Source organism: Mugil cephalus, chromosome 16, assembly GCF_022458985.1.
Source record: "Mugil cephalus isolate CIBA_MC_2020 chromosome 16, CIBA_Mcephalus_1.1, whole genome shotgun sequence".
Lineage (NCBI taxonomy): Eukaryota > Metazoa > Chordata > Actinopteri > Mugiliformes > Mugilidae > Mugil > Mugil cephalus.
In genome coordinates this window covers 3,912,637-3,927,625 of record NC_061785.1, presented here as the reverse complement: position 1 = coordinate 3,927,625, position 14,989 = coordinate 3,912,637, and the positions used below count along the sequence as shown (strand labels likewise).

At 41.8% G+C, this 14,989-nt stretch overlaps 1 protein-coding gene across 1 annotated transcript; it reads left to right on the top strand.

Moving 5' to 3' along the window:
* Window positions 1-15: 15 nt before the first annotated feature.
* Window positions 16-13,067, top strand: slc35g1 (solute carrier family 35 member G1). Its single transcript, XM_047608554.1, has 5 exons — window positions 16-3,566; window positions 5,134-5,314; window positions 7,745-7,879; window positions 8,078-8,274; window positions 9,706-13,067. Exons 1-5 carry the CDS (start codon window positions 3,236-3,238, stop codon window positions 10,116-10,118), a joined length of 1,257 nt encoding a protein of 418 aa, XP_047464510.1. The 5' UTR covers window positions 16-3,235; the 3' UTR covers window positions 10,119-13,067.
* The last annotated feature ends 1,922 nt before the right edge of the window (window positions 13,068-14,989 follow it).

Sequence of the window (14,989 nt, the reverse complement as noted above, 5' to 3'; positions counted from 1 at the left end):
TTATTCATATTTAAACATATTTAAACTGATATGTCTGTGATGTCAATAGCAGCGCAACCAGCTACCGTAATAACTGTAGTCTGTGCGCAACATTTTTTATCTCATTCATAAAAGGCTAAAATTGGGGACGTTTTCAGGGACAGCTTTAGACGGGGGGACATGTCATGCTAAACGGGGGCTGTCCCCAAAAACCAGGGACATCTAGTCACCCTAAAAACTCGAAAAAACCTACACAGCACCTTTTTTTTGGTACAAGTCTGAACCGATATACCGCCCAGCCCTAGGTCATCGGTTAATTTGCTATTTTCTAATGAAGCTGCAAATATTACAGCTGAGAGGAGACCCAGACATTTAAATCTCATCGTATAAATCTGCCAGAAAGTTTTCACATCGAAATCTAATCTACGTTTGACACAGGACGAGTTAAGGACTTAGACAAGAGCTTGAAAATAATACTAGTTTCCAACCAAATGCAGGTAAAATCAGTTTCCATCCATTGTTTTGGCAGCTATCTGTGTTTTTTTTATTTATAAAATAAAAAAAAATCCAGGAAACACTGTGAGAAACCCAGGATATAAACATCCTCCGCCCCGTCGGCTGAGCAAGAGCGCGTTCTGCGATGGATTTCTGATGAATGACTTACTAGAAGCGTCCCACTGTGCCGCCCTGCCCCTGTCTCTTTCACTGCACTCTTGCCCCTTTTCTCCCCCGATCGACAAAAACCCATTGTTGTCTCTTTACTCAGCCCCTAAAAGCCGACCACTGTGGCGGCACGCGCTACCTGTGCATTCACGCGCTCCTCCTATTCGGACACACACACAAAAAAAAAAATAAAAAAATCGATAGCGACTAACAACTCCACTGACAACAATGTGCCAAATATAATGTTTACAATACTGTGTAATTTATGGTTTTTGTACGTAGAGCAGACCACACTCTGTGTTTTATTTTTTATAGATGGCCTGTAGAGTTTAGAGTATAGCGGAGACAGAGCGTCTCCTTAAATGCAGTGTAACATGCTACTTCCTTCCTCGTATAGATTTGTGTCAGTCTGATCTAGTTAGGTGAGGACAGATGACGGTGTCCAGCTCCTTCGCCGTCGTCTTGCTAATTGTATTTTATGTACAGCGGTAATAAAACGCTACAGTCTCACATCTGGAGTCTTTAATTGTTTGTCCGAGCTTAAAAAAAAGTTAGAATTATGGCTGAATTTGTGCACGTTTAAGAATCGCAAAGCTTTAATGTGTCTTATAATTACACGTAAAGAAGAATGTGAGCCAACATACACAGAATTACCAGGTCATTAGGTACATGTCCATCTAACTCTTAGCTTTATGAAGGTTGTGGTATTGAGCATCTGTTTAAATTAACTGTTGGTTCAGTTGTGTAGCAGGACTATGTAACTGTACGATGTTGTAAAGACACGTGTTTCTTATTATTTTGACATTTAGAAAGGATAAGTAACAGAAACAGCTTTTCTGTTTAACTACATCTTTGAAAAAAAAATGATCGTACAGTTGAATTACAGTCACGAAGAGTCGTGAGGGTGGATTTAAACGCTTTCTTCTTTGATTTTGTTGAACTTGCCAGCACCACTTTTGAATCCTCCTTCACTTTTACACCTTAGACACAAAAGAAAACTTCAAACAGGAGCCAAATCCATCTGAGGGAGGAATACAAACCGGTACGTTGTAGTGTAGTAGAGATTGAAACAGAAAAAAGGAAGTAACTGCCTTTGTCCATTATTCCGCCGCTCTTGTTAGGAACATACGGGGTGTTTAATGGAACACATGATCATTTAATAATGGCTAAACCATTCAATCTCTTCTAATATCGTTTTTCCGGTAAGTATTTTTCATTAAACAAGGCACAGGAGAACAGGATGTTGCATTCGAGCAGTGGGGGTCACAGGTTCGTATAATTCAATATTTATTCTAATGATTCTAATGAAACTGCAAAATTCAAAGCTTCTCCACATCAGCTGAGTGATTGAGAGTCTGAGACGTTTAAATATCTTGTAGTGTGACCGTTCTTTATGCTCACATGTGGCAGTGTTGAATCTTGGAAATCTGCCAGAAATTATAGAAATGAAATCTGTGTTTGAAACGGGGAGAGTGAAGGACTTGGACAAGAGCTTAATAATACTGCAAGTGTCCAAATCAATGAAGGTAAAGTCATATTTTATTATTTTACTCTTGAAGAGGGGACAGCAGCATCTGTTTGAACCAGTCAGAGCTCTGAGTAAATGCTGCATGATGCAATAAGTTGTTTTCTTGCGGTTTCACTGATAAAACTCATTATAGGATTCAACAAACACAGCTGACAAAACCACCAACTTCTTATTTTTTTAACCGTGTTACAACTGCGATTTCTCAAGAACAATACGACCTGGAGTGATTGTGACTTTTGTGACTTTGTGCACTTTGACCAGTTAAGTTCTCTCTCTTCATCTCCTGATGACGGAAAATAAAATAAAGAATTCATTCCCTGTCATATAAACAACTGGGTAGATTAGACCTTTATGAAGCAAAGTGGGACAAATACTTAAAATTCTTAAAGGGCTCCTGAAAAGGGTTTTTAGTGGAGAGATGCACGTCTTTAGATAGTGTGGAATCTGAAAATGCTTGTTACTTCCTTTTTATTTTTTTGTGTTTTATTTGTAGTCTTTCTATTCGTTAACAAAATGTCTCTTTTGTTGCCGTACTTATTTTATTGATTTGCTGTATCAGCCTTGTATGGACGTGTCTTCTGTGTCTGTTTTTGTTGATTGTCTTTTATTATTTTGCATTCTATTTTATTCTTTCATCATCATTAATGCAGCCAGTGTAGCTGTAGTATAGCAGCTGTGAATGGGAAGTGTTCCTATTATTGTTGCTGTTGAAATAATGAAACTAAAAAAATGTTAATCATAAGAAATGAATGCGTTCCCTAGCGTCTCTAATGTTTTGGCACGTGTACCAAACCTCACTATGGGCGTGATTGTTTTTTTGTTTTTTTTTGTTTTTTTTTTTTTGGATGGATTGCCTCATCTTTTAGCTGCCCAGCAGAGGAACTGGGTTTGTGTGTTCACGTCTGCCCCCACGTGGGTAAAGCAACTAGCGCACCGGGAGTCACCGCGTCCTCCTGCCGCCGAGGTTACTCATTAACCTCGTCCTCCAGTCTCAGTCACTCAGGACGAGGACACACATCGAGGCATGCTGCCGCCCGGCCCGGCCGTCTCATCTTCCTTACATCCATGGGCGACTGCAACCACCACTGCGAGCGGGCTCCGTCCGGAGAGGGCGACGCGACGGTGGAGTTTCACGGAGCGGACACGCGCCACCAAACACCCGGCGGCGGCGGCGGCGGCGACGACGACGGAGCGACGGCGGGGAGGATTCATTTGCTAAGTGACAGCCGCGTGTCGTGGGTTAACGGGGACGCTAATAACGATGATGAGGAGGAGGAAGAGGAGGAAGTGAGAGGAGGCGAGATCCCAGCGGAAAGCAGCGAGGGGAAAACGCTGTGCCTGCCGTCCTTTTGCGTCAGACGCGAGCCCGCATCCCGGGAAGGAGGCGCACGTGAAGGTTAGACTCGAGCGCACGCGTTTTTAAAAACGAACTAATTGATATAAGCGTGACAACCCGCGCGCGTCCTCGCTTGCGCGTCGCGGTTCGACTTTGCAACGACTACAAAACGCAAACTCAAAGTTAACTTCCTGCGTTGCGTTACACAACCGCGTAACGTCGTAATCCATCAGGCGATGGGCGACGTCACGTGGCTGATATTAACCTATTGGCTCGGAGGAGGGCAGAATCAGAAAACTTTATTAATCCTTCAAAGAAATGGTTTTGTTGGTGTTGTTGCCCAAAAAAGTAACAGTCAAATAGGTAATAGAATAAAGCAATATATGGAAAAAATATATGAAAATAAAGAATAAAAATAAGATGTAAGATGCTTAAAAAACAAATTAATCCAAAGTAATCACAGTATAACAGAGGTAAATGGTTACAATAAGTAAAAATGTGTTAAAAGGTACTTTCATCCTACCTAAGATGTTCAGTTTAATTATTATTTAAAAAAAAACAGTAGTAAAATTATAATTTGAATGTTAAATTGGCCTCCAATATAGATACAGGTTATTTAAATATCAGGTTCCAAGGTAAAACACATTTTCCTTATCACTGTGCTGTTAACGATTATAATGTCATTCCCGCTGCTCACGTCACTGCTCCTCACATATCAACAGTTTGGTTGCTAACTGTGTAGCCTTCTGTTTTAAAAGCGTGCTGTGTTGACACACACACTGTTCAGAAAAGGTTTTTGTAAAACTTTTACTTCGGTTTCATTTTCCCAAAGTATCTTCTTTGCACTGAAACAAAGGGGAGCATTTGGAGCTGTTGTTACACTGTTGTGTTACTGGAGCGGCACGTAAGAGGATGGATGACTGTGCACTTTTAAAGTAACAGGCCACCACACGAGTCAGGCTCATAAATTAAATCCTGTTCCAATTAACAAGTAAGTCACGTGACATGGAAATCATAGGAAAATATAACTAAAATAGTTTTAGCCTTGAAACCTTGAAGGTTTTGTTTGTAAAGTTTACTCTCCTTGTCAGTTGTGCTTTGTGGTCCCTGAAAGAGGAGGCCACTAGTACAAATAATAAAGCGTATTATCTCTTCAAATTACTGTTTACAGGCCTGTTGGGGGGGAAATAAAAGAAAAACTATACACAAACAAACGTGACAGTTATGATATGACAACACAAATGCTACATATCCACCCACGCCTTCGTTCTTTGTCCAAGCGTGAGAGAGCAAACACTGTATTTGATAGATGGAATGGTTAGTACAATAAAAGATGCCTGCGTAACCCCAGGTAGAAATGCAATCTCAGTAAGCATCTCGGTTTGTTTTTCCACAGACAGCATCTGCAAACACTACACCACGGTCTTTGGCAGATCCTTTGTTTGTGAGGAGTTTTTTTATTTTTTTTTTTATTTTGTATCTGAAGTTTTACCCAGGCCTCATGGTGTTCAATAACATGTACTCTCGGTTTCAGGTTCTTTATCCTATGAAATGAAAATAAGCATGATTATTCAGCTCTCTGTCTCTTATTTATCTTCCCCTGATCCTTTTTTTTTTTTCTCTACAGGCCCAGAGAAACCAAAGAAATGTCCCGGCATTGGTTTGTTCTACGCCTTCCTGTCCACAGTCTTCTTCTCCGTCATTGCCCTCTTGGTGAAAACCATCCAGGGACTCCACGCCATAGAGATCAGCGCCATACGTTGCTTCTTCCAGATAGTCTTCGTTGCGCCGTTACTCATCTATTACAAGTAAGCGCGACTTTAATGACAGGTTGAAGAGTTACACGTGTTCATTATGACACAAATAGGGCTAAAAACAAGGGGTGCACATACGTCTACACAATCATGTGTCTGTGAAGGTTCTCAGTCATCCAGGTCATGGTAACCCAAAAAAAAAGCAAATGGACTTATAGAGTATCGAAAAGATGTTTCATCCGAGTAGCTTCTTCAGTTCTAAGGGACTGGAGGAAGTTTGAGGGTTAAATAGGAAACTCTGTGGGGAAAAAACCCCATCAGAAACTTGCCTGACTAGTTTCTGTAAGATCAAGTTGAAATTAGTTGCGCCAGTATCTGGTTCTTACAGAAACAAGTCAGGCAAGTTTGTGATGGGCAAACAAAACTCTACAAGTCCAGTTCCTTTTGAAACGTTTCGCTTTTGGAAAACAGAAACAGCCCAGTTTGTTCTCTAGGGGACCGGTTACATAATAACATGATGACCTATAAATGACGACAGAGGTTTCCTTTTGTTTTAGTACAAAGAGAATAACTACATTATGGAAATGTTTATATTTAGTCCAATTTTTGGCTTAGTTCTTTGTCTCAGTGTCGCGTAATATCCACAACACTGAGTCAGTATGTTTACATGCACGTGAAAAAAACAAATTATTGCCTTAATTGGACTTTAACTAGACAACTTAAGTGCATGTAAACACGTTACTCCGACCAAAATCTGAGTTCTGCTTATTCGATTAAGACACCCAGATAATGCGATTGGAATTCGGTTTTCTCCGACATGTATATGCCTTAATCGCCCTACTCACAGGATAATGCGTGTGCGCATGCTCCACAACCGCTGCACTGGAACAGAACACAGAAGAAGAAGAAGAAGGTAAACAGAGCCGGTAGAGGAAACGTCTGAGGGATAGCGCCATCTTATCTGCACCAGATAAGATTAAAAAGTGTACTATTGTTTGATATGTCTGTGAAGGCTCTCAGTCATCCAGGTCATGGTAATCCAAAAGGCATCTGATAAGGGCAACTAGCTTCTTCATTTCTGAGAGACTAGTGGGAAGTTGAGGTTTAAATAGGAAACCTCTGTGGGTAAAACCACCAGAAATTGCTTGGGACAAAGAGTGTAGTTTCTGAATGTGGTCCATGTCCCATTTAACGTGCAACAGAGAAAATCAAATAACTGACAGGAACATGTCGTCCTCCTCCACACTAGGTGGCGATATGTGTCTTTTCATCGGGTTAATATGGCCCCTTTTTCTGGTTGACCTGTTACGTCGTATAATTAACAACAGTCATTCATGCTGCAGACCAGCATTGCAAACAACAACCAGATAGATAATAGTTCAGCTTTTTAATCTCGTACATAATGTGCGCACTACTTATGGTGCAGATAAGAGGGCGCTATCTCTCAGGTGGTTTTTCTACAAGCTCTGTTTATCTTCTTCTTCCTCTGTGACCGGCCTTTTGGATGTTTATGTTCTGGGCTCATACACCAGTGCAGCGGTTGTGCAGCAGGCGCACACATGTTGTCCAGTTAAAGTCTGATTAACACGTATACATGCTGGAGATGAATGATTTCCATTTGCATTATCTGTCTTAGTCAAATAAGGAGAACACTGATTTTAGTCAGAGCAACGTGTTTACATGCGCTTAAGTCTGATTTTTTTTCTCATGTGCTTGCAAATGACTGACTAAAAAAGATCGACCCCTAGTGGTAAATTTAGAAATAGCAGTAACTTTTAGTGAACATTCGCAGTTAATGTCTAATGTCATTTTCACACTTTGTAAACTCATCGGGCCGTATGTCTGACACCCTTTGTGCACGCTTTATATCATCTTTTTTTTTTTTTTTCGTTTCTAAACCAACAGTTTCTTGGGTGGTGAGTTGATTGAGAGCAGTGAGGAAGCACATGTCCCTGACAGTTATGCTCTCCTTGTTTTCAAGCCTTTTCTCTCTTTCTATCCGTGGGATGACCCTCAGACACGCCCATGTCCACTCTGTGATGACTGTGCAATATTAGCATGGCGGTCATAATGTTATGCCGGATTGTTGTATTTCACCAGGATGTTTCTATAACTTGAGAATCATGTTTTAAACAGAGCTGAAACTAGATTCCCCACCACCCCACCCACTCATCCATCCATCTATTCACCTCTGTTTATCTTTTCACTAATTCGTCTCCCACAAACGCCCCCCGCCCGTTCCCCTCCAGCCCCATCCATCCATCCATCCATCCATCCATCATCATCCCACGCTTCCTAAATCTGCCCCCTTTCTTCAGCCATCCCATCGTTTGTCATTTCACAACCGACTATGCTCCACATATTCCCTCCCTCCATTCTTCTTCTTCTTATTCTTCTTCTTCTTCTTCTATCAGTCAGTGTAGCCATCCCTCCATCCATTCAGCCATCCATTCATCCGTCATCCTCATATCTCTGCTCCTCCAGGACAGGTTTCCTCGGTCCCCGGGAGAAACGCGTGTACCTGGTGCTTCGGGGTTTCCTCGGCTCCAACGCCATGATCCTGCTCTTCTATGCAGTTCAGCAGATGCCGCTGGCGGACGCCACCGTCATCATGTTCAGGTGAGGAGACAACTCCACCGACTGTGGCTTATATTTGAGGGCACATTCTGTCTGATTGCAGTCATTTCCTTCTCCTTGCTCCACTTGGTCTCATCTCTTCTTTGCTCTGTGCCAGCGATTCGTTAAATATTATCTCCACCTATCTTATCTTCTTTTCTGTTAAACCCTTCCTTTCATTGACCCCCCCTCTCCCTTCAGTAATCCAGTTTTTACCTCCCTCCTGGCTTGGATCTTCCTGAAGGAGAAATGTACAATCTGGGACTGCGTCTTCACCGTTTTTACCCTAACCGGAGTCATCCTCATAGCCCGGCCGCCGTTTCTCTTCGGCGATCACACCCGCGGCATCGAGGGCAACTACTCGAACCACATCAAGGGGACGATTGCCGCCTTCGCAGGTGATGACGACTACTTGTAATAGGAAGTAAAAGATTCAGTCGGAGAGAAGCAGGAGGTTGAGAATGTTTGCCACGCTTACCATGTTGACTCTATGTAGCCTCGTAGCGCAGTCAACCGTGGCCCTTCTCTTTCATGGTGCTCAAAAAGCTTTTGAGAAAGAGATTTATGAGCCCTGTCTTAAAATAGAGAAATAAGCCACTCCACTAACAAGCAAAGAAAGTTTGAGCTGCTCAGATGTGCAGCTAGAACTTTCAAGCCAGCAGTAATTGAGAGGTTAGTGGCAAAGTCGTGATTCTTCGCCAGTTTCTGACTTGCAAACATGTATTTTTGTTGAGTCACCCAGCTAGAAATGGAAGAGCGGCTCCACGTTCCAAATTGCGCCGCAAAGTGTGTCTCAAATGGAACAATTACTTCTTCTGTTCTCCTTTGGGAATGGCTTTATTTTCTCTCGCAGCAGCATCAGCGTCCCCTGTTTTTGAGTCATTTCTAGAAGCAATCAGGCTTTAGTTTTACTGTGGAGAAGAGTGGAGGAAATGTTGAAGTTCTTTATTACGGGATGGAGGTTAATTCACATGACAGGAACAACATGGACGCCTCCTAGAAGACGGGCGAGGAGTCCAGTGTGTGGAAATACTTCACTAAAGATGAAGCCCGCACATGTCAGTGCTAAAATACAACTAAAGTGCTACTGCAATGTATCGGCTAACGCTAGCAGAGGAACAGTAAAGTCCTCTGGACACCAGTCAGTTAACAACTTCACCAAACTAAATACAAGTACAATAAAAGTGAATGAGCATAAGGTGTGCATGTGCAAACAATGCCAACAGTAAAAATAGTGCAAATGCTGCAGACAATACACTTAGAACACTGCAAAAATGGAATTTCAAGTAATGCTTCTTTCTAGTAATGCTGTTCTAGTAATGCTGTTTTCGCAGTGAAAAACAAGAGGGGCTGCAAATAAATAATCTTCAGTACATGTAGAAGGCTTCAGAGAAATGCCTGTTACACTATCTGATCTAACAACATGCTGTGGAGTACTATTAAATGCTACAGATGGTGCTGAGGTGCAGCCTGTTTTTATACAGGCTATACATATCAGCTCCCAGTATGTAGCACATGAGCTGTCTATTCTCAGCATACTTATTCAGGTCAAGAATATATATATTTATTGTTGCAAAGCATTACTTTCTACTGGGTTTTTGTTTGAAACGTCATCAGGGTCTAGTTGATGTCTAGTTGACTTTAAAAAATTGAATCATCACAAAGGTCACATCAGGAAACATAAGCTAAAAAGTTTAATACAGTACTTTGCTTGAATTAACCCAGATAATCTAATGAGGAATTCAATAATAACGACGTAGAAATGAATCAGCTGCTCTGACCTTTGCGTCTGTGTCCTGTGGCGTGTTCACTCATTGATTTGTCTGTAGGAGCCATCGGAGCCGCTTTCACGTTCGTCATCCTCCGCAAGTTGGGTAAGAGCGTCCACTACTACCTCTCCGTCTGGTACTACGCCGTCATCGGCCTGATCGAGTGCATCATCGCCTTATCCGTCCTCGGGGAGTGGAAGCTCCCGTCCTGCGGCCGCGACCGCTGGCTGCTGATGCTGATCGCCGTCCTGGGCATCGTGGGCCAGACCTTCCTCACCAAGGCCCTGCAGATCGAGAAGGCCGGCGCCGTGTCCCTGATGAGGACGGTGGACGTCCTGCTGGCCTTCATCTTCCAGTTCTTTTTCTTTAACCGCGCGCCCACCTGGTGGAGCCTCGGAGGGGCTCTGTTCATCGTGGCGAGCACCAGCGGGATAGCACTTAGGAAGTGGATTAGCAATTCACGCAAGAGCTGAGAAGGGACACATAACATTTTAACGTTACTCTACTCTTTTCTGTTGCAATCATATGTTCTTGATTTACTTGTTTTCTCCACGCAGACCTGTGAGGATGTTCAGGCTCTTTGGGGAGCGTAAATGGAAAGGCCCAGTCTATTTAGAGGTTAGATAAGAGCTCGTGGTAGTTTGAGTTAAACTCTGTGCATCTATACATGTTGATTCTATAAGAGTCTCTTCTATATAAGAGTCAACTTGTGTGATTTATCGTATGCATTTATTTTTGTATACACATCTCTGATTATAAGGCTTTGCTCAGACTGCAAGCACAAATCTTAACAGCCAACAGTTTTATTTATTTTTCCAGAAGTGACCAGAACGGACGTTACGGTGCAACGTAGTTATCAGTAACGACGTTGCTCTGCTTGATTTTATTTTGAATGAACTGCTTTCCACTGTGACAAAGATGCGTCGCATTATGAGGACTGTATAGAGGAGATGGAGGACAGGACAGCTCCTTTAAAGTGAAACCGAAGCAAGTAGAGCTCCCCCTAGTGACTAACTGCAGTACAGGCTGTTTAAGCTCCGCCTCCTCATATTAATGGGTTAGACTTGGTCCTTAAAATTAAAACACTAACGTATACGTCCAGTATTTATTTTTTAAGGTCCACTAGATGGCCGCTTTTATTTTCTGTTCTGTTTTCGGTAGCTAGCTGTTGCTAACGACCGCTCTGTGAAGAGGGGAGCGTGAGATTAGGAATATAAATGAATAAGCTGTGTACTTGGGACAGCAATGCTCCAAGCTCTAAAAGTGGCAGTGCCCGTATCCCCAGGATACCAGCGTCGGTTTGACCAAATGGGAGGAAGTGGAGATGCGTCGGCCATGTTTTTATACAGTCTATGCTGAGAACATGGTTAGAGAACTTAATCAGTTTTGAAACCAGTTATTCAAAATGTCACGTTCTTAAAATCCTTCCGGATGCAATCTGGATTTGACTGAGGCTGCAGTCTAAACACGCCGGACTTCAAATTAATTTATTTCAGTTTGATCGACGATATCCGCAGTCCCATTTGTTTTGCTGTAGAGAGGTTTACTACATGGGGACCATTCATACTGTGTCATACTCAAAAACACATATATATATATTTATATTTCTTTTAAGTATCACAATATTTTATGGTTTGTACTTGAATGCTCCAAAAATTACTTTCTATATCGGTGCTGTAATGACGCGTTATAAAAAAAAATGTAAAAAATGCCAAGCAAACATTTGCATTGCACAAAGCCATTCCAAATATTTGACTTATTGCAATTAATATAAAAGCTGAATTGGCTGCGTTTCGACTTGAAATCACATGGTCACGCCGTGTGATTCACTCTTTTCCTCAGGGATTTCCCACCTGTTTATAAAACCCAAATTTATGATATGAATTTTCCTTTTCCCTTTTCTACAATGATGTCTTTGAAGTGCCTTACGTAGTGAAGTTTAGCCCCTCCCCCTTTTCCCCTTTAACGTAGCTGATCAGTAGCCAGCAGCCTCGGGTGCACATGCACGCGAATATGACGTTAGCGTTCTTGGGGATTTACCTAAGATGCCGCCTTAATTCTCAGCAGTCTAAAAACAACCTTTTCTATGATGCAAAAAATAAAAAAACTAGTGCGATGCTGTTAGTCTATGCTGGGGGGCGGAGACAACGCATCATCGGCTGACAATCAGCACAATGACTGCTTGTGTAATGATGACTTCTCACTTAATTCAAGGGCCTAAAGCAGAACGAGGAGCATCATCAGACTCAAAACGACGACATTAAGGTTTTAAGAGTCGTCTGCGGATACGTTTAACTCCCTTCATTTAAATATTTCAAAGCAAAGACAGTGTGTTTTGTGCTCAAAGCAATTTTACCTTGTATCTGCGTTTCTTTTTTTGGTAGGACGCCCTTTAAAATTCTCTATTTCAAGTAAAGTGGCTCTTAATTTATTATGTTTGCGTCTGTGTGTAAGTCGTACTGTTCCTGCGGTGCAGTTGCAGTCCTCTGTAACACTGTTTACTCGGGTGCAACGCAGCCAGAGGAGGAAGGCCATTAGTGTCGCCACACTGCTGCTTAATATCCCATTTATTTTTTCGCACACTCGTGTTTCTGTTCTCGTTCCACCGCCTCACAACAACTGTGCGCCTCGCAACAACTGTGCGCGCTCCTAATTAGCCCCTGCTACAGATCTTTATTCCACACATTAAAGGGTAACCGGGCACTGAAACTTTGCACGTTACTGTTTTCATATATTTTATAAGAGCGAGTATATATGTTATTTTTTGAAAATTCTCTTAAGAAGTCAAACGTGGCACGGTGTGACGCCTCCCTGAGAGTTTACTTGATTGAATTTACGTTTAATCTGCTGTGGTTTTGAGATTCATCCCGACTGTGCACGAAAAAGAATATTCTGTTAAACTGAGATAATATTTTATTGCAAAAATGGAGCGAAAAAAAGAGCGAAACCCAATGATTAAGTTACAACTTGTGCAACAACAATCACTATTTAGAGTCATGTGTGATGTATAATCCTATTACTCTCTGGTTAGAGACACTGTGACATGTATTAATCATTGTTCATAGTACAGCAGGATATTGTGGTCGCTGCATAAGATGGATTTTTTTTTTTTTTTTTTTTTCTTTACATGATTTATATCCATCATATAATTAGTTTAGTTGACTTGAATGCTGGTAGTGTAAGCACAATGTGTTGTATTTCCATCAGAGGTAAACAGTCTCAGGACCTATGTAAGCCTTACAAACCTAATAAGGGTTTTTTTATATATATAACTATGCTTTAATACTTTTTTAATTTGACTGTTTCTGTGAAATATTACTTGAACACACATTAGAGGGTGTGTGTGCGTGTGTGTGTGTGTTTGGTGATAGATTATATTTAGTATGGTATGATTTAATAATAAATTCTGGATGAATTTATAACCCTTCGCTCTGTCTGGTGCCTTCATTTACAACATGTCTCCTCTAGTTTAAACACAGCTGTGTGGGAGCGCCGTCCAAAAGAGACTCAAAACGGGACAAAGGGACAAACGGGGGCTACGTCCGCACGCAACCCGTTTCTTTTTCATTAAATAAACCACTGAGTCAGGTAGGTGTTGACGGTGCTGCTCAGAATAGTCCTTGGCTGAGTGGACTGTGGTCATTGTGCATTCATGCTGTGCCTTTGTTTATTTCCCCTTGTAAACAACGCAGAGTTGTTAGGCTTTTGTGTATTTGTGCAGAGGGGAGCTTTGTGTAGTCCACGCATCTTATAAAAGCAAACGCTTGTACCTTCCACAGGGGGGTAACTGCACATGGGGGGGTGGTGGGAGGTTGTTCTTCATCCGAGCACTGAGATAAGTGAAGAACCAGAACTGAGTAGCTCTAGAACAGAGAATGAAACGCCATGAAATTTTAATTTTGATGCCCTGACAGCAGCGTCTTTGTGTTTTTGTAATGAACACTTTCGGACAGCAGGGGGCAGCATCCACAAAAAAAACAAACAAAAAAAAAAAAACACGAGTCAAGTGTTGTTGTCATGTCCCTGGTAAGGAGACATGCTTTCCTCTGCAACGACATCGCACAATGAAGCCACGCAATATAAAATATAAAGAAGTTAGATAAAAACGACATGAAAGCAATTTTAAAGGTGGATCATTAATTAGACACTTGATCAGTTTGGGATCTAGTGAATTCAGAGGCCAGGTCAACACCTTCATGTCTTTTTTTGAGTTGTTCCTAAACTGTTTTTGTGTCTGTGTCATAATGTAATTGTAATGTAATGTAATGTATTATGCTATTCCACACACAGCAGGGCCTCATAGTGTTGGTGATCCGGTCGGGCTGGAGGTGAGGTGGCTGGAGAAATGAGAGGAACTGTTCTCACACAAACACAGAGTAGTCTACATCAGATAAAGTCCACTTCCTGGAATATACAGTATGTCGTGTTTACTAAGTTCTGTCTGTTTTGCGGGTGGTGCTTCTTTTCTGCGTGGGTTCACCATCAGGACAGACGAGGTGATGACCGTAAACACCTTCAGACCTATAAAGGCCCTAGAGTGCGTCCACAATCCACGAGAGACGCTCATAAAACAACCCTGTGACAGATTTCTCTGGTTTGGACCCAGAATAAGTAAATAAATTTAATGAGACACCCTCCTCATATATCTTATAGCTGCGTGTTCTGCCTCTGAGTGTGATTTTCAGGGCGTAAAGTTCAATCAGATTCATGTGGAGCGACAAAAAAAAAGGCTCCTTGTTTGATTCCAGCAGAGCTGAAAGTTGGCAGTTTTCGGAGGGAGGAGATGCGACAAACAAAAGCTGTAAGTCATTAATGAGCGAGCAGCTTGTGTCTGCTGGATGATGCTGAACTTTTTTTTTTTTTTTTTTTTTTTTTCCCTGCAATCAAGGAGCTAGCTGGGGATTCCCAAAGAATTGCAAGGCTCCTGGGTGGAGGAGAGCTGGAGGAATGGAAAGGGGTTGCACATTCCTGTCGGATGGCATAAGACTTCCCATCAGTGGAGCGGGAGGGAACTGGAAAAAAAAAAAAAAAAAAAAATCATTTTCCGAGTTGAAATAAATGCAGTTCCAGGCTGCGATGTGGAAAAGGGGGCATCTCTCTTGGAGGGTAAAGTGTCTCATCTGAGGGAAACCTGCAGGTATTTTGCAGCTTTCTGTGTCACTGGCCCACGAGTTAAACCAGGACACACACTTGAAGTCTCGCAGTGAATCTTTTAAGGAGGGGGAGTGGAAATTGAACTTTTTTTTTCCATTTCTTTTAGAAAAACAAGTAGAATTACACTTTAAAAAATGACATTTCTTAAGAAAAATAAGTTTCATTTGAGCTCATTGTTGTCTGAAGTGTT

Coding starts and splice junctions, on each gene's coding strand:
- slc35g1 (XM_047608554.1), top strand. CDS start 3,236: ATGGGCGACTGCAACCACCACTGCGAGCGGGCTCCGTCCGGAGAGGGC. Junction 3,567..5,133: donor GGAAGGAGGCGCACGTGAAG/GTTAGACTCGAG, acceptor TTTTCTCTACAG/GCCCAGAGAAACCAAAGAAA. Junction 8,275..9,705: donor GACGATTGCCGCCTTCGCAG/GTGATGACGACT, acceptor ATTTGTCTGTAG/GAGCCATCGGAGCCGCTTTC.